Source organism: Colius striatus, chromosome 17 (genome assembly GCF_028858725.1).
Source record: "Colius striatus isolate bColStr4 chromosome 17, bColStr4.1.hap1, whole genome shotgun sequence".
Taxonomy (NCBI): Eukaryota; Metazoa; Chordata; class Aves; order Coliiformes; family Coliidae; genus Colius; species Colius striatus.
Window position 1 is genome coordinate 7175985 of NC_084775.1, and position 26340 is coordinate 7202324.

The window sequence follows — 26340 nt, forward strand, 5'->3', positions numbered from 1 at the left end:
CAAACACATGAAACTCACTTTCATGAGGTCTGTCATAAATTTGTCTAAAAGAGTTAAAGCTGAGCTTGGTTCTAAGCTAGCCTGATCTGCGCTGTGTTTCACATTGCTGGTGACTGGAGCCACCTACAGTTTCATTTCACACTGAGAGAAACTCAGTGTTTTGTTCTAAGTTTGATTTGAGACTTTGGGTTTGTTATAATCCAAATCTCAAAATGAAATCTGTGATAACAAAATGAGAAAGGCTTAAACTAAGGAAGGCGTTTAGGCACAAAACATATCCTAAGTAAAATCTATAAGTTTAGCATAGCACATAGTTTGTGTTATGATGACTTCTTGATTATTGACTGCTCGCAGGTTTTTAAGGTGGAATGAGGGTGACTTTCATTCATGAAGATTCCATTTGTGTCTATGAAGGAATATTCATATGTTTTCCAATAACAGAATACAAATTTTTTGCCTTTGCTTTGTTTTGAAGTCTGCAAGCATCAAGATCCTTTATGACCTTATTTAACATATGGTCCTGCTGATCAGCTAGAAGCTGGTGTATGTAATATGTTCATCAAGAGAAATATTTCCTGTAAAGAAATGAAGTATCTTCCTAAAATATAGTGTCACATTCTTTGGTTATTTCCATAACCAAGTTCCCCTTTGTTTCTGGAAGGATAAGATACATAAAGGTGCCTGGGCTGATGAGGATCCCAGTAAAACAAAGAAGGAATCAGAAAGAGACAGTTTTTTTCTGAAAAAAACCAGAGGAGTTTTTTTTCCTTCTCCTTTTACAGCACTTTGAATATCACGACATATAGATAGACATATAGAATTGAAACTAGAGATGTTAATCATGGGTGAATTTTCTGATGAATATGAGGGAATACAGATGAAGATTTTTCCTTTCCCTTTTCACTATTGGTACAGCTATTCTTGTCCCTCTATGTCCAAGCAGGCCCAAAAAAAGAGATAAAAATACGAGATGAGAAGATTCTAGTAGGCAGTAGCTCGATGAGGCTGTGTCCTGCCCTCTAGCCAGTTTTATTAGCTCTCCTGACAACAAAAGCAACAGCTACCAAAGCCATAGCATGTGCAGAACATAATCTCCTTTGAACAGGTGCAAGCATAGCCCTAGCACACTGATTGTGATGCCACTGCTTGAATTCAGTTTTGGTGGATGCCAACTGCAGTCTTCTAACAGTGATTTTGGCCTTGATGCATGGATCGGTACCGAAATGAGTAAGGCTGCATGGCACCTAAATTTCCAACTTCTTCCTGATGGTATCAGTTACAGCAATGACACTGAAGCAGTAGAACGAAGATGAGAAAGCTAAAAGTCAAAAATCTAGCTTTCTTATTTTTATCTCTCCTTTTGAGTAAAAGATGGGCAGAGCAAGTAGTCAAAATAATTTGAGATATTACTTGCAGAAGTATGAGAAAGAGAGGCCTTGGCATGGGGTTAAAACAGCACATAAACATTAATATTGGAGGGTTAATAATACACTGCCTAGCTTATCAGTAACTGTAAGAGATGCAGCAATAGGATGCATTTGGGAGAACAGGCCTCCTGAAGTCTGGGATCATAGAATCATAGAATCATAGAATGATGGATGTTGGATTTGTGTAGCCTGGGAGAATGAACTCTTGAGGTGAAAAGATTCCTCAAGCCATGAAGTACAGAAGGTGCCCAGCAAGACTCCCCATGAAGGTGTGGGAGCAGCTGAAAACGGTGTGAAAATGCCTCACCTTTCAAGTATTAGAGGACTTAATTTTATTTAGTTTCTGTACTCAGCTGGAACTTCCTTCACAGTTCTGTGATGATTTAGTCCAGAAAGTTAATTCCATGTCTTTGGATTTTTCATTTTAAACGTTAGGTCTGATTTTTACAGTGACAAAATCAGCAGGATTATCCACTGTCCACCCTATTATTTTGAAAATAGTTTCTAACATATGTGTTGTAATTGCAACAGACAACCTCTCAGTTCTTCTGAAAGCTTGATATTAACAGCCAATACTGCCAGCTGTAGTACTCACTGCTTCTCAAAGTTTTCCTACCTTATATTGAAAGAACGGCTGATCCCAGGCAGGTGGGATTGTTAGACTGAGGAAGTGTTTTCTGTCTTGCCTTTTCTGCATTTTCTGCATAAGTAGCCATCTGACACTGAGATGATTATTGACTTTGTATGATTTCTTTTGAATGATGTTTTTTGCAGCAATTGTACAGTGCTTAGAACAGATGGATTTAATGTTTCAATGACTCAACAGGAGAGGTCCCTCTGAATGAAAACATTTTGCAGCATAATGCTCCCTATTTTGATACAGGAAACGAGACCAGATCAAATATAAAATCTAACCCAGGCTTCAGTTGCTGGAACATTCGCTGGCCCTTTAATATCAGAGCTTCTTCTGGGGCTTTTCCTTCAGAAGTAGCAAGTGCATTATTTTATTTTTTCTTTTCAATAGAAAACTCCCTAAAACTCAGCACTGACTCAGTGCTCCAGCACAATAATGATCAGTATGAATGGTTAAACTGCAGAAAGAAAGAGTTATGGACCTACTAAAGAGGAGGCATGGTGTACTGTCTGTGAATGTGACAGAAAATGAACAAATTGATTGTCCTATATGATGGCAGAAGAGTTTGGGGAGGGAAGTGGTTAAATGCTGCAGTGGTCATCAGGGTTAACAGCTCTTGAACAGCAGCAGGGTGTAGGTGCTGTGGAGCAAATCAGCTCTGTGATACAATGTACAATTTGCTGATGTGTACTGGTAGAGTGCAGTGTGTTCTCGGCCAAAGCACAGCAGACATTGGCTGTCAGAGTTTCCAGACTTGTTTTGGACTGGTTATTATTTATAAAATGGACTGAATTTTCAAAGTGTCTGCTCTCTCAGCACTCTCTCAAAGTGTCTTACTCCCTGTCTCACACCAGGTCTCTCCCCAGCTTTCAGCACTTCCTGTACATTTGTTAATCCTTGTGCCATCCATGAGGTATCTGGAATAGATCTGAAAGCACTGCTTACACTACAGAAACTTGGTCCAGATTTTACAACAACTGATATGCATGGAGGGTGCAATCAGTTTGCTCAAGAGGATGTGGATGAAAGTTCTTCTGTACCAAATGCCACAGGTTTGGGGCTGATCCCTGGCAGTCATTATAAAGACAATCAAACCATACAGTTACTTGATGTCCACTTTGATAGAACAAATTGAGTCCTCTTTGTTGTTATACCAGGTATTTGTTCATGTACAGTGTTCATGATCAATACTATAGCCTTTAAAATAGTGTGATATCATAAAGACATGACATGAAAACTGTTTGCAAGAACTATGTTTATATTTCATCCTCTCTTCATCCTGCTTAACCCTGAGCAAAGTAACAAACATAGAGATGAATCCTGCCTCTTCACAATGACAGCAACAGAGAAGGACTGAAAATTATCTCCATGTGTCAGTTCTGAGAAATGTCTGTAGTTGCTATCTTCCTGCTACAGAGCTGTTCTAGGAAGGAGCCATTGTCTCTCACCATGAAAAGCAAAGATGAATATAAAACTTGGATGAATGACAAGCTATTTGAGAATTACTTTTTGGATTACATTTTACTGAGAGAAGTCCACTTAACGTTTAGCTTTCAGTTTGATTCTGAGACAGGACATTTTGTCAGTGGAAGTTGCTTATGGTGGCCAATCAGAGCTTGGTACAGAATATCTTTTCTTTTCTAACATTCTTCTCCACAGTATGATGACATTTCTTCCTGAATTGGCGTGTTCTGATTTCTTCTGTGATCTCAGAGATTGACTTCCCTTTTGTTTCTGGGACAAACAGGTAGATGAGAACCACTGAAATGACCAGGGCAACAATAAAGATGAGGAAGCAAAAGGGACCAAGAAGCATCTGGAGATGAAAATGGAATAAAAAGAGTTATTTCCCTGACAACACTTGTCACTGTAGATTCTTGAAAAGTGCCAATTTGTCCCAGTGGCGTGAGGAATGATTTGATTTTACAGAAAGAATATTTCTTGATCTTTATAATTTATTCTTGAGGCAACAGATGATGTCTGAAGTCTAAGGGAGTGGGGCTTTTAAAATAAATGTCCTCCACAGGCCAGTAACAATAAGGGATTCAGAGCTTTGGTCATCTACAAGACATGCCATCCTATCCCCCCCATACAGACCAGTCTGGAAAATCACTTTAAATTGATAAAGAGAAGATTTGAATCAAATTACATACAACAGCAAAGGGGAAAATCATTCCAGTGAAAGTGAGGCCTAGCCAGATGACCATTCCACCAATTACAAAAGCAGAGGACCTTGTTGAGAGGGTGAAGATTTCATTCATGACAGATGCAACAGCTCCAGCTGAGGAAAAGCCATAAAAAAACAATACAAACATTACTGTAGGGAATCATTTTCCTCAGAGTGAAATTAAATCACTGGTCAAACACAGTCATAGTAAGTCAGGCTACTGAGAGATCATCTAAATTTGAGCAGAGCAGCCATGTCTATCTGAATTCCCCTATAGACTTCTCTTATGGTCCATGGAGAGAGATGGACAACTCTGAAGTGCAGTTTATATCCCCCTTATATGTATAAAATACAGAGATGAATGGCCTTAATGGTCTATTTCTCTCCATTGCCCATAGGAGACACCTGGATTCTGCTACCATGGGATTTCCATTAGGTTTTCAAGATGTTTATGGTCTTTATATATAGCCTTTACAATAATAAAGGCTACCATTTGAATTGGAAGACTGTACTAAGTAGTGTTTACTCAGGGAACTTTAAGAGTAAATATTGGTCTCAGGCAAATGAGGTCCTGATAGCTCCAACTTTGCTTCTGGCATTGCCGATGTAGTTGATTCAGAGTGACATTAAGAGAGGATGAGAAAGGATAGAGCAATGCTAGATGAACTATGCATGCTATCATGTATCAGTCCTTAATAGAGCAGGATTTTACAGCTGAGTTGAGAAAACTCTGATTTTTTAGAAGAGGCTGCCTCTGCCCTTAGGCAAATCCAGAGATGAATCTGTTGAGCCTATATGCACTAAGCAGCACTGACACCCTCCAAAATCAGTCTTAGTGGATTGATTAAAAGTATTTTTTTGGCTTGGGCCTGTAATCCAGTAAGAGGAAACAGGATCCCTATTTGTTTCAATGAAATTGTTAAATAGTTTCTTGGCTCATTAGTTCATCAAAAACTGTGAATCCTCCCCCTATTTCAGTGCAAACTAAGCTGTTGATTTTCAAAGACATGTCCACACAGTCTACTTCTTCCATACATTCGTGGAAGTATACATGTACATATCCATGTGATGCAAGATTTCCAGTTCTTGCTTTTATTGTTGTACTCACCTGGCCCTATTCCATAGGCAATGATGAATAAAAAGATGAAAATAACACTGCAGTAACGCATCCAGAGGAACTGATCCTAGACAAAGGCAAAAGGAGGGAAGAGAACAAAAATTAATGTTATGGCTTTAGATGGCTGATCCAAATGTATAGGAGGAGCAATATTTATGAAAAAGCCCACAATGCCGAGCTCTGTAATAGATGCTCACTACAACTACTTATCTTTCTTAATACAGTGGAAAGCCAAAAGTACCCTGCAGTGTCATATTTACAGAGGTGAGCTGAGCTGCACCCTGGCCTGAAAAACAAGTAAAAAATTCCAAGCTAATTGTAGCATGGGCAAAATTGCTATGATTTAACCTAATTATTGAATTAGACAATTTCAGAGAAATGTTTAAATCTCTTCTGAACCAGAAGATGCCTGTGAACCAGAAATAACATGAAAGTTTGTGGGCTGAGACCAAGATTGCAATGCAGTGCAAAACACTTGTACTGCTGCAGCCATGACACCGGCATCCTCACTACTTTCCACCATCCTGGCTGAAAGTAGCTAGGGAGCTGCATTATGTAGCTGGATCACTTTTATCAAGAGTGGAAATTGGTGCTTGTTGGAAGGGTCAGTACACATTGCTTCTGCTGCAGGAGGCATGGGACAGGGAAGATGACAGTAAATATGCTTGTCCAGAGATTTAAAGGATAGCAGAACAAGACACAAGTGAGGTTAGGAGAGGTCAAGCAGGCAGAGGGCTGGAGGAAAGCTATGCCAGGCCAAGGTTTTACAAAATATTTTTCACTGGCTGTTTGAAAGCCTGATTAAAAAAGATGAACTACAAGGGAAGACAGGACAAAAAAAGCCTTGCATAAGGGACTATGAGTTGTATTCAGATGAAATTCTGACCTGCTATTTTGGACATGATAGCTAAGGCTGACTATCTGCTGTCCTGCACAAGGATTTCTGATGCAGGTCCACTCCCAGAGAGACATTTGCTTACACTCAGTAGAAGGCTTATTTGAAGGAACACCAGTATCAGTGCCATCAGCAAAAAACCACCCCACAGAAGAATTCGGCGTCCAAATCGGTCGATAATGGAGCTCTGAAGAGTAGAAAAGAGTTGCAAATCAGTGGGAGCATAACAAAATCCAACTGTCAGCCAGCCAATAAATCAGGCATTCTTCTTGACTTTTTTTTATTTTAGAGAACACAAATTTTATTCATACCAAGTTTATTATTTTGTTGAATTCCTTCTAGCCTTTTACTATGAATTACCATTACTGCCCAGCATTGCAGCTACTTCTTCATACGTGCTCTAATCAATGGAAACTTACACAAATATATGGAAATAAGTATAAATATTTATATCTTAGTGACATTTCAATTCTATCTGTATTAATAAGACAGGGATTTTTATAAGCAATTATGGAGAATGAAGATGGGAAGAAAGGTGGGACAAATTTGTAGCAGATGGTAACAACCACTTTTCACATCTATGCAGTACCACAGAAAAATTCTTTACTTCATAAGAAGATTCATTTTCTTTAAGGAAGATTGGATTGAAGTCTCATGAGTTTGACTCTTAAAGCCCCAGAAAGGTTTAACTTACACAGAAGATGACAGAGATGAACTCAGAGAGCGCAACTCCTAGAGATACGTATGGGATTATGCTTTCATGCAGGTTGGCCGTCTCAAAAATTTCTGAGGTGTAAAAGGTGATCTGGAAAATAAAAAACAGTTTCAAAATGAAGCATAGACAATGTATATTATATGTGCTTATCCAGTATCACTTTGAACTCAGTTTGCCATCACTGCAAAAGTAGCAGGTGGAAAGTCAGGAAATTAATGGAGATGAAGAAAAAGAATTTGAAAAAAAAATTGAGCATACTGCCTTTAAGGCATGGGAGACATGTTTTGGCAAAGAGGAAAAGGAAAGGGACAAGAAAGGGCATGAAGAAAAAGAAAAGCAGGTAACCTGAACAAACTATACATTGTCATACAAACAGTGGATTCTGTTGCCCTTTTCTAGTTGCTAAGCAGAAACTGCTTATCTGCAAGGTCCTTGATGGACTGGGCACCATTTTCCTGGCAGCAGAGCCTGTCAGTGATTAGTTGGTGCTTTGGTTACTTAATAGTAGATGTAAGCATAGAACTAGGGTATACTCAACTGCACTCAGGCCACAGAGCTGTAGACCCAGTAAGAGGATAAGCATGATACTCAGCTGTGGATACACAGATGGTTCTTTGAGCACCTCTAGGACATTCATGATTTTGGTGCCTTTTGTTACAGCTTTTTCCTTCATCATGTCATCAAGTTCTGTCTGATAATTCCCTTCTCCCCAGAGCTGCTTCATGGCTAGAAGAGACAGAATGAAGTATGGCTCTCCATCATCTGATGCACACAGAGTACTATGTCTTTCAACTTTTAATGACATTAAACATTTGCAGTTCAGTCCATACTTTGATTCATTGGTCATCGAGCAAAGAACTAGATGTTGCTTATTGGAACATGCTGAGACTTCCCTGGAAAATGGCTTTCAACTTGCTCTAGTATTTGAATATTTCTGATGACTCCACTTAGTCTGGAGGACTTAAATCATGTCATTATCAACAAATCTATAGCTAGCTAATCGAAAAGCTGATTCTATCTATTAGCTTCTCTTTCCCAAGAGTTAAGGTTTAACAAATTAATCAACTTAAGTTTTATTTTACCTTTCAAGCAACCAGCTTTGTTTCCTTTTTGCATCAAGAGATAGGGAGGAGACTCAGGAAAGAATGGCAAACAGACCAGTTGAATCAATGCCACCAGCCCAGAGAAGGACAATAGCACATTCCACATCTCTTCAGTTCCTAAAAGATCTCTATGAAAGCACATTAAAGTCTGTTTTTAGTCCAGTAAAATTACAGTCTGTAACCAGTTTGATATTGTTTAGATCTTAGACCAGCTAAAGACACACAATATACATACAGAACTTGAAAAGTTGAATTGAAATAGAAGATGTTTAGGCTGGGGAAGAAAAATAGACATACTTTATTTCTACTGCAAGAGTGAGATTTTTCTTGTAATTTGAATGCTTTCTAAAGATCAGTGGCGTTTAAGTATTCCCATAACAGCCATCTGAACCAATACTGCAATTCTGCATGAGGTTATCAAGAAATTACTAACATACAGTCTTCTCTTGTTAACTTCAGCAGAGAGACTGCACCTCCAGAGATGGATTCATCCCTTCTCAAGAGAAGGGCCTTTTCTCTGCAGTGAATGACATGGAAACGTCAGTGACTGGTATGGGGTGGATGCATCCTTTTTGACAGCTGTAGTTAAGCAAAGTAAAACCCCAGCTTTAGTGTGTATCCATTTCTAAATCTAGGAGAACAAAACTTCCCTACCACACAGAAGACAAATAAATAGTATGAGAAGTACCGTAATCCAAGAATCCTTGCTACAGCTTTTCCCAGTGCAAGAAACACAGAGGTAGTCACATTTACAAATCCACGCAACTTCTTAGGTGAGATCTCTCCAGCATACTGAACATGGGCATTCATATGTATTCCTGAGGTGAAGGGGAAAAGAGACAGCTAAAACTGTAGAAAGCAAGAGAAATGATCCATTTTCATTTCACCTTCAGCTGAAGGTAGCTCTCTCCTCTCTCTTCTGAACTGTTTGTTATATATGCTCCACAATAACAGCCTGTACCTTTTATTTTAAGCAAGGTGTTTAGCTAATCCATCAGACCTGTCTCTAAACAAGACCTCTTGAAGGCAAAGGTCAGCTCATCTTACCTTTTCCCACTCTATTCCTTGTTCCACTGGAGTTAGTGTGCATGCCAGGGTACTCCCAGCAGAAAGATTTCTGTATCCACCCCGAAGAAGTCACATTAACATGGACTAGTTGGGAGTCCTACCAGCACCGATGCCCTCGAGGAAGCGCCCAATCAGGATCATCTCAAAAGACCTGGCTCTTCTGCTCAAGCCAGTATGCAGCGTGGCTATTATTAGGACCACGTCGTTGAACAGCAGACAGTTCTTCCTGCAACAGCAAAAGACATATGGGTATGATCCATGTATTACTTTTTCATCTTTGACTAATGTCTGCCTGTTCTCCTCTGAATTTACAGACATGCCATATTTAAATCCAATGCTTATAGACACCCATATCTCACCATGAGAAGGCATGATGCCTTTGTAGGGGAGTGGAAAGGGAGAAGCTAGATTCCTCTTTTCCGTGCTGATACTATGTGAGCACACCATGAGGCTGAAGGAAATTCCTACAGAATAAATACTGACAAGGAATAAGGAATGGTCTTTTTCACATCTTTTCTGTGGGTGAGGCTCCCATCACAAACACTGCACATGATCCCAGAACAAGGCAAATCCAGCTTCTTTAGTTCTGGTTTTGTCCTTATGGCTACTCTCAAAGACTCTCAAAGAGCTTATCTTTGCTGAAACTGCAATTATTCTTACAGAAGAATGAACCAGCATGATTTTTTTAAAAACTACTATCAATTGAAAAAAGCAAACAAAAAAAGTCTTTTCCCTACAGAACATCTATCCCTTTCTGCACTACTGCAGTGTTGTTGCACTCCCTGTGACGTTATTGCTCAATAAAGAAATTTCAGAGAATTTTTTTTAATGAAATTTCAGCAAATACACAGGAATTATGTCACACCAAAAGGGAATCAGAAATAGTCACATATTCTTGTCTCTCTAATGTACTTGGATGTAGTGTTACATGCTAAGTCAATTCAGCACCAGAACAGGTCATTGAGAATGCTGATATCCATGATATTAGGTGAATACTATTTCAGTGCTTCCCTTGTTGCAGCCCTGATTAGCCAGCTGTTGGGAAATATACTTACTTTCCATATTTTGCAGTCAGGTACCCACTACACAGACATCCTATCATTCCACCTATGCAGTACATGGATACGATGAAGGACCACAACAATGTGAGTGTCTCCTGGTGTAGCACAGAACCATATCGCTCCAGCCAAGTTTCATTGATAAACTTCTGAATGTACTGGGACAGAAAAAGAGATTTTAATTCCTCTGAGGCACTAATCACAATAGTTCTTCATTGAATTTACAGCTTGAAAGAACTAAAAGCATGACCAGGGGACACTTGTTTGCAACTTAGAGTTGGTATTTCCTCTTACAGCACCTAATAGTATAAGAATTTTTTTCCAAATCAATTCTGTTCTTTAGTCTGTCGAATCCTGGCTCTCCTACAGCAAACTGTTGGGAACTTTTATTGATTTTAGTGAAGTGCAAATGTTCTTGTTTCAGATAGTGAATATAAAAAGGGCTGAACTGAAGGCTGAGACTCAGTCAGATAGTTTTTAGTCCTTTTCTCCATGGCATAATCTTTAAGGAGCATATTTTAATGTGTTGTTTCCACACAATTTTGTGAGAAGTTGTCTTTGTAGCACAGGTCCTAACAATCATGCAAACCCATATAGTCCTTTGACAGTGGACAGTATGACTTTGGAAAGAGCTGGGAACAAACTCACATGGCAACACTAACAGATTTTTTAAAGCATCTTCAAAGTGTAAGGCCTAGTCCCACGAAGAACATCTGTAGATATGGTTTTATGAATGCTTTGCTTACCGGAGAAGCATAATTCATCACAGACATTTGAAAACCAGATAGGTGGGTTCCACCAATTCCTAGCACCATAATCATTAGAAAAAGCTTCCGATATTGAACCTGCCAAAGGCAATGAAACACATCCTAAGTTTCTGATACCAGCATGACTTTCAGACCATGAGATAATTTATGAGATCTTATATCTTCACATTTAGAAGCCTTTAAAATGCAAAGACTCATTTTGAATTGTTCAATAATCACAGAAAATTTATGGGAAATTGTTAAACTGCAAAGCTGCTGTTCTTTCTATGTTCCTGTCCTGGTTATCAGCAGCCTGAAGAGATGCAATCTCTAACTCTATTGGTTCTGCTAGCCACAGAAATAAAAAAAAAAAAATCATAAAAGCCTTGTTCAGGTGGTTTGTCTTTGCTTTTGTACTAGTAATCCCTTTTTTCCTTCAACTTTGCCTCCTCAGAGACATTGTTCACCAGTATCCAGAGATTATTCGAGTCTGTCTCCTTCAAACACTTCTTTTATGTTTTGCTTGTATTATCCTCATAGGAAACTGCATTTTTAGACTCCCTACTTGAATGACTCTGATTTAAAATGCTGTGTTCCCGTAATATACACTGGATTTTAGAGGACTTTTCACACGCATGTGTGTTTTCAGGCCAAAAAGCAGGTTTTCAGGTATTTGGTCAGCACACAGTCTAAACAATGAGTATCCTCAAATATCTTGGACAGTACAGGGCAGTGGAGTGGGAAGGTTTTTCCTGTTTTGTCTTCTTACTGCTATTTTCCCTATCTTCCTCAAAACACCTATTCTTTCCATGTTTTCCAAATCCTCTTTTAAACTCTCACTCTTTTGTATTTCTAATGTATTTTCTGGAGATGTTGTGTAGTCAGTCCTATTGCTAAATCGGTGTTGTCCCAGGCGTGTGCTCTGTTGGTTGTTTCTGTTACAGGAAAGACTGCTCAATTCACTTTGCTGTAATCTTCAAAGATCATGCTGCTGTTAGTGAGTAGAGCTAGAAGACGAGAAGTTAGATACTCACCAGGTCTGAGAGGAAACCAGCCATTTTCCCTTGAAAACCTGCCTGCTCTGAGAGCCCTTGTCAAGCCTGCCAGATGAGAGAGTTGGTTTCTACACTTAGATTATAAGAAGCTGGGATCATAGCACAGAAGTTAAATTCTAACTATGTGGCTTTTAGAGAATTGTGTCCTCCTCCAACACTGGTCAGGGACTCTTCTTGCTGGTTTAATTATTCAAAGACCCAGATATGTCAAGCTGATTACACCATTGGCAAATGTTTATCCTTTGTGTATTGGGAATGCTCCCTCTTACTTGCACAGCTAAAGCAACTGTGTGTGCCTGTTGTATGAGAAGTCTGATGGTGCTAAGTATCTGAATATTGTCATGTTGGGTCCTTACTAACACCCAGTTCTTCACAGAGGGTCACACTGTTTCCAGAACCACTCAGAAGCCTCACTCTTACATCTCTGTAATGATGAAGGTGTCCTACGGTGTGCCAGAATGGGATGCCCATTCTGTTCTGGCTTGAAAATGGATTTTAAGTACTTTTAACCTTAAAAAAATATATTTTGAATCAGCTGTATTCTTGGCTATTTACAAGGAGTGTGAGTTACTTCTGATTTCCTTCAGGCTTCTATGCATTACATGTAACATTTTGCATTACCCTGGGTACAACATAGTTCACTCTGTTCTACAAAGATTTATGGTTAGTGGCAAAGTGGGAGGCAGGAAAGTGGGATTATGGTTCTGAAGGCAACAGAAGCTTTGTTCAGGGGCATGGTGGTAGCACTGGCATTCCTCCTGCAGTTTGCTTTTCATGTTACAACAACTGACAACAGTGTCACGCGGTCCCCTGGGCCATGTGCCCTGCAGCGTAGAGAAAGCTTGCTGAGTCACAGCTTGACCTTTCTCCTGCTGGATGTGCCAGTAAAGTTCTCTTTCAAAACCCTCTGTATGGCTGTCTTGTTGCACATCAGTGCAACAGTGTACGGTGAAATAATTCAAGCTGAATTCTTCTTTCTCCTCATTCTGTGGGAATAAAGAACTGGTAATTGGCAAAAACTGTAAACTGAGCTTCAGAGTATGGGAGTGACTGCTGGTGAGTGAGATAATGTCATAGAATGCCCAGTTGCGAGTATGAGAAGCAGCAGCGTGAGAGTGGAAAACGGGCAAAGCCTGAACGTCAGCAGGATGTAAAAACAAAAACAGATGTTATGTAACTTTGACAATAAATTGGGGGCTTGCATACAGCAGAGCAGCCCTTGCTCATGGCTATGCTCCCCCTTCAGCAATCCTGAGTGGCTTTAGTGTGTTTCAGTGCGTCACCCTGATCCTGGCTGGCCCGAGACTGGCATCATTCCATTTTCATTGCTTATGAAATCTTCATCATTTCCACATCAGCCATGGTCGTGCATTTCATTCCTTCCCCTCTCAGCACAGACTTCTTAAATATATTATAACTTCCATTTCTAAAACATCTCAGAATCTACCTTTCTCTTCAATAACTGCCAGAAAGATGCCTGTCTTTACTTGGGGTTTCTTTTACTGCTTCTCTCAATCTCTGGTCACTTCAGCATTGACAACTGCTCTCTCCTCAGCCAAAGATTTTACTGTCACAGAGATGACTGTAGCCAGATTGTACAGCTGTCTCTGACCTCTCTTAACACCACCACCCACTTTATCTTCTAGGATCAGACCAGAACTGTGTCCAGCAGAGTCTCCCAGAGCTATCAATCACAAGTAGTAGTTGTAGACAAAAGCGTAACAACTACAAGTGTGCAGTGATGTTTTTCCTGTGCATCTTCCAGGCCCTAGGAATGTGCAGCCCTGGGACTTTGTCAGTATAGTGTCAGTATAGTGTCTTTATATTTACTCTTTCCACGCATCTACTTAGATCCTCTTTGAATTCTTGTAAACTTTTGTTGCTCCCAACCCCTGTGGCAGAAAAGTTTAATGAGATACTTGTACAAGTGCTACTTCTTGCTTTCTGTCAGGACACACTAAAATCTACTTTTGACATGATTACTCCTGTCTTCTGCTATATCTCTCATTTCGACTTTCCTTTAGACTTCTTCTGTTTGCTGTATCAAATTTGAACATCATATCTGTTTCCAGACTTCTTCATGGTGTACTGAACCTTGCAAGTCCATTTTTATTTTTCTTTTCCCTCTCAAAGGGTTTCTGACAGACTAATGGCAAAACATTTTGCTAGACAGAACAGCAGTGTTCAGGCACCTTAAGAGTGGGGCCATGGGCTGAGAGCAGATGAGCCTGAATGAATCAAAGGGGAAAGGAGGATTCCTTCTTTGAGCTGAGGATGAGAAGCTTGGCTGCTGAAAGGAAAGACACACATGACTACTCTTGGGTCTTTCTGGAGGGGTTTTTAAACACTCTGTGTTTAAAATCTGTGGCCAGATTTTACCATCAGATTGATCAAACAGTCCCTGCACAGCCCTGATCCTCCAATTGTTTGTATTTCTCCCAGAATACTCATGCAGCTGTCTTGTTTCTATCTGGCCTCATACTTTTGTTCAGTAATATGGAAAAAACAAGACTTAAATGCCTAGTATAGTTCTTATTTATTTTCCTAAAGAAGAGGACAGGATGAATCTTCCCACCTAGGATTTGAATACTGCAAGAAATGTGCTTATTCCAGACCCAGTACATAGCTCACCCAGTATCCTTGGCTTGGAGGGATTTTGTTGCCACATGTTGCGCTTGTATAACCCTGGAAATCAAATAGATACACTACAGATTCACAAGTACTTGTTTAACCTTTATTTGCCATCCATGACAGTTTATGGCAGTGTTAATGATTTATCATGCTTTCCCTCTTGCAGATATTTTTTGCTAGTAGGAGGGAAAAAGGGAAGAGGTCAGGCATGCCGGCCAAGATCATGTTGTAAAAAGATATATGTAAGGAAATGAGGTTTTAGTGTCTTGTGAGACAATAAAAACTTCCTCACTGGAGACCCCAACAACACATTCCTAGAGGATGAGCTCTCCTCTGTCCCTGACTCTTCAATCAATGAAACCCAAATCCAGGCATGATCAGTAGGACGTGTTTTCCTAGTCACCACTTTTTTATTTCCTTATTAGTAAACTACAAAACATGAGAGGAATTGCTCTTTTTTGTCTCATTAGTACCAGTTAATCTTGGGAATTCGGTCCCACTGCATGGTATTTCTTCTCTCTGACATGCAGTAACTCCAGGCTGAAGAAATGCTACATAGCCATTGCTAATGAAGAAGGAAAAACTGCACACTGTGGATTAGCCCACTCATGATTTTTTGCAGCTCTACTTTCTTCACTCATGCTTTCTTTCATTGCTGATCTGTCCCTGATTGTCCTAATAGAACAGCCTGAAAAATGTAGGCAACATACCTGATTACCAAGAAAGGTTTGGCTTGAGGTGGCAGGTTATGCTTGGCTGCTTCTCTGGCATAGCATCTCCTTTACATCAGGACCTTATACCTTCTTTACACCTTTCTTCTTCAGATGTAACAATGACTCCCTGCCCCTGCTTCCCCTCCACTGCAAAACCCCTAAAAAGATGAAGACCATGCTGCTGGTCACAGAAATGTGATCATAAGCGCATCAAGAAAGTCCGGGTTGCCCTTGTACCATGAACTTGCTCTCAGGTCTAATCGTAAGGGGTGGAAACGTTGTGTACCAATTCTGTCTACTGATAGGCAAAGTGCTCTTCTTTCACCAAACTGAAGAGCTAAACACTTCTTCTCATCTGGGCTCAAGTTCCTTCTCTGGGAAAGCTCTGTGGCACTGACTTGTTATAGGAGCAGATAATTTCATCATGAAAGTTCTTTTTCTCTCAGTTTCACAAGTGTGTTGTACATCTGAACCCTCCACACTCACTTCCTCCAATAACTGTTGAGTCCTGGTTTTGGTAAGAGAAATAGTAAATCTTGTGTTTTCAGTTTACATAGCTACTAACTTACAGGGACTGACAAAGATCTCTCTTTTTTTATACACTATGTTTATTTTTTTTTCTGAAGAGGACATAATTCAGCTTATATTTCAGCAGTTGGAGAGAGCCACCAAGTTCACCCTGCACCCTGCACTGCAGGTGATTCTTTTTAAAATACAAATTTGTGCTGTTTGTGGAGCAGTGGATTCTCTTTTGATTAGTGAGGCTTCTGGGCACTACAGTAATAAAAGAGCAAAATATGGAGGGGAGAGATTGTTATTAAAGTCTAGTGACAGTCATCACTGAGCAGTTACTCTGCTGTAGGGTGGTCTGTTTATTATTTCCACGGTAGTTCAGGCGGTTGAACTCCTCCATGACTTGCAGCATGGTCTTTCCTTTGGTTTCTGGCATCACCCGGAAGACAAAGATAGCCATGGATAGACAGTATATCAGGAAAATGATGAAAGAGAAACTACCAAGACCTTCCTGTAGGAAAATAAAGAGGCAAATATGTGTTCATATAAATAGATCTAGTTTTCTTTCTCTTATGATATGGAGTTCTGGTTTTGGATTTACTAAGAAACTTAGTCAGGGACTCAGTTGATGGATGTAAATCCTGCTTGCTGCTACCTGGGGAATGTCATTGAGTGGTAAGATGAACTAACTCTCCTCTTTTAAAGAGGAAACTTATATGCTTAGCAGACATTTAATGTTATTGCTTGAGAACTGCTGAGGTTCAGTTACTTTTCCTTTCTGCTCTATCCTTCTCAGTCAGTGCTAGATTGGGGAAGGTACATAGTGTGTTAGCTCTGTCCCTCCTTGCACAGTCCAAAACTGCAAAGGCTTTATGTTCCTGCTATTAACTAGTGCTGGGTGAGTTCTCTGGGCCTGCCAGTTTCCACATTAGCCTCAAAGCAGATGCATGTACAGGACAAAGGAGGAAAAGAAGAGAGTTCCCCATGACATTCAGATGATATCTGACAGTGTTAGTGCCTCTGGCACTGCTTCTGTGTTTGCCAGTGTCACAGTCTAACTTTGTGTACAGTGAGCAGCATTTTGGGGTTTTGCTACACTTTCACTAGGTATATGGTTAAAAAGAAAGAGGCCATTATAACTGCAATTAGTTTGGGCTCTGTCCTTTGCATGAAGAACTGAAAAAACAAAGGTTCAAGAAGGGTCTGATCTTCTCTGAACTAAAACAGGACACTCTGCTTTGCTTACCACAATGAAAGGGAACAAAAGTCCAAGGATGAAGAGTTGGGTCCAGTTTGTAATACCATTAAAAACATAAGCAGCTGGTCTGTATGACTGAATAAATATTTCTGTAGGCAAGGGGCATAACACTGCAGCTGAAAAAAATAGTTGAAATTTAGAAATTAGTTTAGAATTTTTTCAAGATGTTTCTGTAACTCACACTTCATAGTGCCATGTGAGTTCACGTTTTTCACTGACCTGGAAGTGTTTGAGGTGCTGCATGGTTCTTCAGGAAGAAAGCATGTAGGAATGCAATATGAAATGAAGTTTTACCTCTTACCACAGGATGGAGGATAACATCTACCCCTGTGCTCAGTCAGGAGTAGAGATTCCTGCTAACTCTGGAACAGCTATGCCTGGGATCTCTTCTAAAGGCTGCAGTGAGGAAGGGATGAGTATGTGAAACCATTCCAACAGAAAATACCAACCTGGCCCAATGCCAAAGCTCATGATGAAAATAAAGATGAGTGCAACAGAGCAGTATGGTGCCCAAGAAAAGGAATCCTATGGTAGGAAATGAAAAGCAAATAAAATCAGAAATAAAACAAATTATTTATCCAGCTCCATTAGAAACATTCATCACTGCTAAATTTGTCAATATTAAACATCCATCTGTTTCCAGAAACTGGAAACCATACTTCACCATCTGCTTCCAGAGACTTCACAAGGTTATAGTCCTGGCAGTGATCGTGGTTATGTAAAGCTATTGGCTTTAATCTTCAGGTATGTGGCTGGGAACAGACTTCTGTTAATATCATGATTAGCCCTCAAAATACATCTACTCCCACTAAAAAATGGTTTGGAGGCAAGGAAAAAGTAATGATACCTGCCATAAAATAAAAGATGAAGACACAGCTCTAATTTATAAGTAGGGACTTACCTGTAGAGAAAGAGTGACTGTGAGGAGCCCTAAAGCCAAGGCCATAACACTGTAGCTTTTCCACAGCAGAGACTTCCTCCCTGCTCGCTCAATTAGGAAACCCTGCAACCAGGACAGTACACTGTCAGCTCCAAAGGATAGACCTTAAAGGCAGGCATGAGCTAGCTGCCTTCACTGGCCAGGCGGGGGATTTCTGGAGAGTTGGGGACTGAGATGTGGTAATTCCTCTGTGAGGGTGAGTTAAGGCATCTGAGGGGACTGGGCAAGAACAGAAGCTGAAGGGACAAGTTGGGAGAGGTAGGGAGATGTAAAGCTGCAGAGTGCATCGCCTGGGCAGGGGGATTCTGAGGTGGCATTCTGCAGGCAAAGTGTAGCCAGGGAGGACAACAAAGTGGAAATGCTTGCAGTGTTAATTGCCATAAACCCTACAGTTATGAGTCCTCGTGACAAGTGGATGCACAAATTGTCACCTGCCCTTCCCACAGGGAGGAACTGGGGCTCCCAAGTTTCAGTTCCAGACTCCAAACTGGCTCAGGCTGGGTCATGATTTTGAAGGAAAGACTCTCCTGTCCTCTCAGAAACTGAGTATAAATGAATGAATACAAATGTAAATGTTTTCAGGGTATATGGAGGTGATTTTGTGTGATCAGTGCAGAGTACTATGGTTAATTTGTTGTAGAAGCTTGATTCCTGAAGCTCCATTTCTAAAGACTGACATGAACCACATACTACAGTAGAATGAAATTCAGATTAAGAGCCACTTACACACAAAACTGTGCAGAGGATCTCAGTGAGCCCAACTCCCAGGGAGACATAGTGCGTTTGAGCAGGAGAGATTCCAGCCTTTATAAAGACGTTATATGCATAAAAGTAAACCTGTAAAGAGAAGAAATGTGTGATAGTTGTACCAATGTGATCTTCTCGACACCCATCCTTTGGGTATTTTGAAGCATCGGCCTTCTCTTCTCCAGGCTAAACAGCCCCAGGTTCCAAAGCCTTTCCTCCTCAGAGAGATGCTCCAGTCCCCTGATCATCTTGGTAGCCCTGTGCTGGACTCTCTCCAGCAGTTCCCTGTCTGTCTTGAACTGGGGAGCCCAGAACTGGACACAGGACTCCAGATGTGGCCTCAGCAGGGGGAAAACAACTTCCCCCAATCTGTTGATCACACTTCTAATGCGTCTGAGGATACCATTGGCTATCTTAACCATGAGGGCCCATTGTTGGCTCATGTTTAATTTGCTGGTCAACAGAACACACAGGTTCATGCCCGTAGAATATATATCAGTAATATTACTGGGATCTTTTAATTGTCTATAATTTGAGAAAGTAAAAAGTTAAAGGACTTACAAAGAAACCAAAAAATATAATGGTATAGAAATGAACTGCCAGTGTGCACAACAAACTTCCCGCAGTTTGTACTGAACTGGCTGAACAATGTTGGGCAGTGCATGCTGGAGTTCAGAGAGCCAGAGGAGGTTATGTTGTTCTTTACTTTTTTTCTTTTTTTTTTTTACTTTTCTTTTCCATTGTCATATCATCACAGGGTAATCCACAGAGAGCCCTTCAGATGAGCCTTGTTAAAATACATTTCTTGACCTATACCAGGTCCCAAACTTCTCTGGGAAAATATGATAATGACAGTAACAACAGATCCCCTCCTCACTCACAGCTGCTGTTGCAGTCAGCATTTTACTTCTCCTTGCAGAACTTGCTTTTTTCCTATAAACTCTAAAAAATCTAGAAAGCAAAGTAACACACATACCACATTGACACCAATTAACTGCATGCATGATGAGACAAGGAAGAGAGTGATGAACTGCCAGCGGACAGCTTTGTCACGAAAGAGGTCACAAACACTCTTGGCGTTCTCCCCACAGATGGCTTCTTTCTCTGCCATCATGTCATCTATTTCAGCCATATGGTCACTGTCCCCCCAGAGCTGCTTCACAGCTGGATAGAGAGGAAGAGAGAAGACTCCTGGACCAAGTTCACCAGCACAGACAAGAATCTAGAGGATTACTTCCTGCTTTGCAGAGTGTCTTACTTGAACTTTGAGGTCTTTGCTTGTGTGAACTTCCTGGAAATCTGGGTTCAGATTAGACACAGATCCAGTTCATTGCTATATATTTTTGCCCATAGATCTTAATCATGACCTCACCTTTGTCCAATAGCTGCTTACAGTGTTTCAATGTAAATCACACCTAAATTCTTACCAATCTTTCCCCAGATACCGTCCTGCTAAAGTTGCAGTTCTAATGCACACACTAAAACAGACAAGGAAAAATTACTTCTACATTCAAAAATAAGTCTACATCCAAAGACTTCTCTGTCTTGATAGTTAAAACCCCACAATGGCTGTGTCTCTGTTTCTGCCAGTAGTTGCTGTTAGGGTTACTGCAGAAGCAGAATGCTTATGGGTATGGCCATAACAGTAAAGAGCATCCCTTTCTTGCACAGAGCCAGAAGTTACCACATCCACACCATGACTGTTCAGGGCAGAATCTGTACTGATGGAAGTACAAGGTCTGTGTAACCCTTGGAAGATCCTGGCAAAGGGCAATGGGAATACTAGTGCCTGGAGATCACTAATTTCAAAACAGAAGAGGCTGTCTTTCATTAAAGCTGAAGATGGTTTCAGAGCCAAAAGACCAAGTGTCTTTTTCCCACTTTTTGATAAAATTAATACTTTGTGGCCCATTTCCTTACCTTTAATGCACCCCTCCTTGTCTTTTTTGTCAATGAGCAGGTAGCGGGGAGAGTCTGGGAAGAAGGGGAGGATGAGAAGCTGAACAAGGGCGGGAAGTGCATTGGCTGCCAAGAGAATAGGCCAGAGAGCTTCTACTCCAAGAAGTTCTCTGAAATAAAACCATCAGAGTGAGAGCAGTTGAGCAACCATGTGTGCAGGCCATGTGAGCACCCACAGTTACAGAGTGGTGGTCTCACAGCCCTGCTGTGTGTCCTGGCATTTTTCACCCAGCAGTCTCAGATTTCCCAGACCAGAAAAATGAAAACTGCAATGGGAGGTGGGAGGAGAGGGCAGTGTGCTGCTGCCTGCAGCACGAGTTACACAGTGTTGTCACCTGCTGCTCAGTGGTGAGTGCAGCAAGGCTAGCTGCATCCTCCTGCAACAGCTGAGGGCCCACAGGGATAGTGTCCCAGCACAAGTGCTGAAGAAAGAACCTGTGGTGGCTGATCCCTTTGCTTCCGTTTCAAAGAGTCTCAAGTTACACTTAAGACAGGATCTACATGTTATCAGCCCGGCACTGATTGCCCCAAACAGCAGTGATGGGTTTCCTGCAGCTTTAAGCTTACTGTGGTCAGGTAGACACATGCCCCGGGAATGGGATGGATCATCCTTGGCACAGGGCAAGCAGAAGGAACCTGTGTTGGGAGGAATGAATCCCCCATAGGATTCTGATTTTGTGTGGGTGTTTGATGAGTGAATGTGCCAGTTTGTATTTTCAAGAAGGTTTGATGGATCTGATATTCCCCATTCCTTCTAAAAAATAGAAAGGAAAGGTCAGTTCTTACAAAAGATGGATTTATTTCAAACTTATTGAAAACTGTTAAAGATTTCCCTGTATTTTGATCTTTCTGTGCTCAGAAGCAACATCATTCTTCAGGATTAAATATTTTGTATGATTTCTGTTTCCCATTCACTTCAGTCAGGAATTTGAGCCAAGCTAATTCACTGCCTAGGGTACCCTGAAAAGATATCTAGAAATAGTTGTTGATTGGCCTATCCATAGGCTTGCACTGACATATGCATATAGTTTCATAACAGAATAAATTACATAAGTCTCAGACTCCCTTACCTGAGACCCAGAGCAAATCCTGCAAACTTTCCAACACCAATGGCAGTAGAAGCTGTTATTGCAATCAACCCACGGAGCTTCCGTGGGGCACTTTCCCCAGCATACATGATGTGGACATTCAGAGCTAAACCTGTGGTGACAAATGACTGTTAGGACAATTCAAACTTGCATAGGTTTGGTGTTTTGGAGGGGACCATAACAGGCACAGCATATAGTGTTAGACTCTGAAGGACTTCTTTAACCATGCTGAATAAGTGTCTGCTTGACAGGAACCATATTCCTAGTAGTGTGGCCTTGTCATTGCTACATATTGCTCTTGTCAAGTATGGGACATCTGTTCTTCAACAGGTTGACCTTCTCTACAATGTTTCCTACAGCCATATATACAGGATTGCTGTTGCTCCCTTTAATCTCAGAATAAATATTTCAGTGTCTGCTCAGGCTGCTGTGTGCCTTATTTTGTGCTTGAAGTTACCAAATGCTATATATTCCATTTGCTCAGTGAATTAATATTTATCCTCCCTCAAGGTGGTTTGGTTTTTTTCCTGGTTAGTATTATCATTCCTCAACTGCTCAGGGGTCAAAAACACTGACAGAATGTAACCTTTTAAGGCATCTGGAAATTAGAACTGCCCAGCTTGAAAATCCTTCCCTTGTCTGCAAAATAGAAAGCAGTATTAGCCACAATGAGCGGCAACAAGAACAAGAAGAGGTCAGCTTTCTGTCAATTTGGCACGCTCCTCTGAAGTATTACATGTTTTGGCTTTGTCATAAGTTGGCAGCATTTCTTATATGGATTGGATGTAAAGATAAAAGAATGAGAAATGCAGGTATCACACATGGTTAATTTAATAATGTTTGTGCTTTCTTATTTAGTTAAAAATGCATTCAGCAATCAGGCCCTCTGCATAGTGTAGTAAAAATATGAGACCTATATACTAAGCCTGGTAAACGCTTGTGATACTCAGTCCCTGCTTTTCCAACTATTTAATACCATGGATAAGAATGCTAATTTACCTCCACACACTCCAGAAAATAATCTTCCAGCAACGATCATCTCATATGATCCACACAGCCGGCTGAGTCCCATCAGAGCTGCACTCAGCAGAGCAGGAATATTGGCAATCAGCATGCTCTTTTTCCTGTAATTCATTTAAATTAATGTGAGCATAAATATTGTCACAGAATGATAGAATCCCAGAATGGTGACTGGAAGGGCCCTCCAGACCTCATCGTCCAACCCCCTGCTAAAGTAGGTTCCCCTTGATCAGGGGGCACAGGAACGTGTCCAGGTGGGTTTGGAAACCTCCCAAGAAGGAGACTCCACACCCTCCCAGGACAGCCTGGGCCAGGCTCAACACCAAAGTTTTTCCTGATGTTCAAGTGGAACTTTTTGTGTTCCAGCTTGTGCCCATTACCCCTTGTCCTTTCACTGGCCGCTACAGAAAAAGTGTCATCCCATCCTCCTGACAACCACCTTTCAGGAACTTAAAAGTGTTGATAAGGTCTGCTCTCAGCCTTCTCTTCTCCAGTCTAAACAGCCCCAGTTCCTGCAGCCTTTCCTTGTCAGAGAGATGTTCCAGTCCCCTGATCATCTTGGTGGCCCCGTGCTGGCCTCTCTCCAGCAGTTCCCTCTCTCTCTTGAGCTGGAGACCCCAGATCCCTCTTTGTGGAGCTGCTCCCACTCCCAGAGCTGGTCTCCAGCAGGTCAGTCCCCAGCCTGTTCTGATACATGGGGTTGTTCTTCCCCAGGTGCAGGATTCTACACTTGCCCTTAGTGAACTTCATGAGATTTCTCTCTGCCCAACTCTCAATCCTGTCTAGATCTCGCTATATGGCAGTACAGTCTTCAGCCACTGCTCTCAGTTTTGGGTCATTCCCAGCCTGACAGAAGTGGCATGAATTGTACTATGCTTAAAGGCTCTGTGACAGCTTCTAAGATCAGCTGCAGTGAAATAAATGGGAAATAACAATGGGAAACTTCGTCATGGACTGATAAGCTAGCTGAAGCTTTTTAATGCCTTTAGTGGAACCAATATCTTCACTGAAGAACAGGCCTTTTGAGCATGGACTCCTCATGTAATTTCTCTGGCCTAGATTAGTTTTGGAATTTATAAGGGGGTATAATTTTCATTGTCAGATTTTGCTATTGCATTTCTTCACTGAACTAATCCTTCATCTGAGCCAGCTCTGGGCTGTCTCCATGACACTTTACAAGCAGTGCTTCTCCCAAGACACAGTAACTTATTTTTGTAGTTGTGAGTGTAAACAGAAAAACTAAAATAATCATTATTCCTACCTTCCAAATCTAACAGACAAATATCCAGCAGATAAGGACCCCAGAAGCCCACCAATGCTGTAAATGGACACAACAAAGGACCACATCAAAGTCACCGTCTCTTCACTGAGAGCAGAGCCATATCTCCTCAGCCAGGTCTCACGAATGAAGCTTTTGATGTACTTTAAAAGAAAAACAAAACCCAGTGGACTCAATCAACATGTTTTTGTGTAATTGCACCTCTTTTTCACTCCTTTTATCTTCTTGCTGGCCTTTTTGATACGTTTGACACCTTGATTGAAATCTTAGTCCCACTGAATAAAAATCCTTGGAGTTAACATTTTAGGAACTAGGTGCAATGAATAAATCAATGAATCAATACATCAATATTTAATATTAACTGTGAGTGCCACTACGAGGTTATCAGATTGGTCTTCTTTTTAGGTGCTAGCCCTGATTGTTTTGTTACCTAGTTTTCCCCATCATTCACCCTTGTCTATCTGTCTCTCTTGCCCACCTGCCACATCTTGTCTGATGCCTTGGGTCAAATCTAGGTTTGACTTCAACTGACTTTAGTGAGATCAGGATTTGTCCCTTGATGTGGCCCATTGTAGAGTGTCTCTGACTTACTGTTCATAACCTCCATGACACTCTCATTCTTGATGAGGATTCCCAGCATGGTAATAGTATGATCTTGATGTCCTTGGCACCATTCAGGATGAAGCACATGTCTCCTAATTTTCCAGCCCATGAATCAGTGCTGACTCAGCTCTGGAGCTATAGACCTTCCCTGTTCTATTTCCCTTTACAGTAAGTCAGATAGACCTAGTGGCTAAGCACGTGGTACAGAGGACTCCCTGAGCACAGGAAAGAGGAGAATGTCCTGTGAGCAATCCAACTCAGGAAGGGGAAAATGGCTGATTTTATAGATACCACTCATCCTTCCTTTTCCTAGTTCTGTCACACCAGACAGAAGTTAAACCCTCATGAAACACAAAAGCATTAGCAGCTACTCTTAGTCTAGTTTGAGAGGAGAAGTGAAAAAGGAAGTGATTGCATATAGAGGCTGGAAACCATGAGAACACCGAAACCCATGCTGGTGGCTCCAATTTTTGAGCTATCTATACATACCTCAGCAGGAGAATTGATGATGGAAATCTGCAGCCCATATTGGAAACCTCCACCAATGCCCAGGACAAGGGCCATGAGGAAGAGATTGTAGCTCATTTTCTGCCATGAAATAAAAACAGCAAAAAAGGCTGGCACAGCTGTTCAGACATGCCCCCAGCGGTCTTGTTTTACCTCCTGGAACTCTAACAGCTTGAGCTGTGCCATGCACCTACCTCCTCCCAGCCCAAGGAGCCAGCACAGAGTGCAACAGAAAACCACAGCTGCTAAAGCACATAACAGGGAAAAAATTGAGGAGAGACAAAGCTCATAGCTGGCTCCCAGAATGCAGTTACACACTTCAGTGCTTCTGTCTTCAGCTTTGGCCTTCATAACTAGTAGGATAACTAGTTATGGAAGTGTGGTGCAATATGCCAACATTATGTGCACAATTTCCATCTGTTTGTCCTTCCTCCTCCTCCTTTCCCACTTGTTATCACACCTAAATTAATATTATGCTCAGTAACTTCACTGAGACTAGATAAATATTTGGGGACATTCCTGGTTTCATAGTTTATTCACTCTTCCTGAGAACTGAGGCTTAAGAATCCCTGCACAGTATAGTACTGCAATATATGTATACCTCATCCTTCCTACTCTCACTGTCCTCTTACTGACTGTCCTAGTGATATTCTCCCCAGTAACGGTGACATGATGCTGTACTTCTGTCTCTAGAACTGGTGATATTCAAGGGCAATGCTGAACAATGACAGCTAAACATTTACAAGCTGCTTTCTAATCAGATAAATGTCATTGTTTGAATAGGCATCAAATTTATCCATGTTGCAACATTATTGGCTTCAAAGGAGTCAGCTCTGAATCAAATTGGTGTTTGGCACATTCATATATTAAATGACAACAATCTTGTATTTGTCAAAGCACTAGGAAGAAATGAGATTTACAGTCTTTACAACTAGACACCCCTACTATCCCTCATACTACAAAAAATGACACACATCAGCACAAAACTCTTCATCAGCAACAAAACCAGTAAACCCTATTCTAAGCACAAAAAATCTGTGTGGGAAAAAAGATAAACATATACCAACTTGCATGCAAAGATAGTGATCTCCACTTGC

At 41.0% G+C, this 26340-nt stretch overlaps 2 protein-coding genes across 2 annotated transcripts; both read right to left on the minus strand.

The window, feature by feature from the left end:
- Positions 1-3670: 3670 nt before the first annotated feature.
- Positions 3671-11988, minus strand: LOC104563309 (solute carrier family 2, facilitated glucose transporter member 11). The gene is made up of 12 exons (XM_010209714.2): positions 11965-11988; positions 10931-11029; positions 10182-10342; positions 9228-9352; positions 8747-8876; positions 8038-8186; positions 7494-7681; positions 6935-7045; positions 6326-6427; positions 5337-5412; positions 4215-4342; positions 3671-3877 (listed from the first exon to the last, which is right to left on the minus strand). Exons 1-12 carry the CDS (start codon positions 11986-11988, stop codon positions 3671-3673), a joined length of 1500 nt encoding a protein of 499 aa, XP_010208016.1.
- A 4505-nt stretch (positions 11989-16493) lies between these two features.
- LOC104563311 (solute carrier family 2, facilitated glucose transporter member 11) lies at positions 16494-25321 on the minus strand. Its single transcript, XM_062009794.1, has 12 exons — positions 25226-25321; positions 24116-24276; positions 22834-22958; positions 21817-21946; positions 20708-20856; positions 19764-19951; positions 18767-18877; positions 18002-18103; positions 17550-17625; positions 17089-17216; positions 16832-16939; positions 16494-16538 (listed from the first exon to the last, which is right to left on the minus strand). The coding sequence occupies exons 1-12, from the start codon at positions 25319-25321 to the stop codon at positions 16494-16496; spliced, it is 1419 nt and encodes a 472-aa protein (XP_061865778.1).
- Positions 25322-26340: the final 1019 nt, after the last annotated feature.

Excerpts from the sequence above, each read along its gene's own strand:
- LOC104563311 (XM_062009794.1), bottom strand. The coding sequence starts at position 25,321 with ATGAGCTACAATCTCTTCCTCATGGCCCTTGTCCTGGGCATTGGTGGA. Across the intron at positions 18,878-19,763 it reads AGTTAATTGGTGTCAATGTG|GTTTACTTTTATGCATATAA; the intron begins GTATGTGTGTTA and ends TTCTCTTTACAG. Across the intron at positions 17,217-17,549 it reads GAGCTTTGGCATTGGGCCAG|CTGCAGTGTTATGCCCCTTG; the intron begins GTTGGTATTTTC and ends TATTTTTTTCAG.
- LOC104563309 (XM_010209714.2), bottom strand. The coding sequence starts at position 11,988 with ATGGCTGGTTTCCTCTCAGACCTG. Across the intron at positions 7,046-7,493 it reads AGCTCTGTGGCCTGAGTGCA|ATCACCTTTTACACCTCAGA; the intron begins GTTGAGTATACC and ends TTTATTTTCCAG. Across the intron at positions 3,878-4,214 it reads TGATTTTCCCCTTTGCTGTT|ATGCTTCTTGGTCCCTTTTG; the intron begins GTATGTAATTTG and ends TTTCATCTCCAG.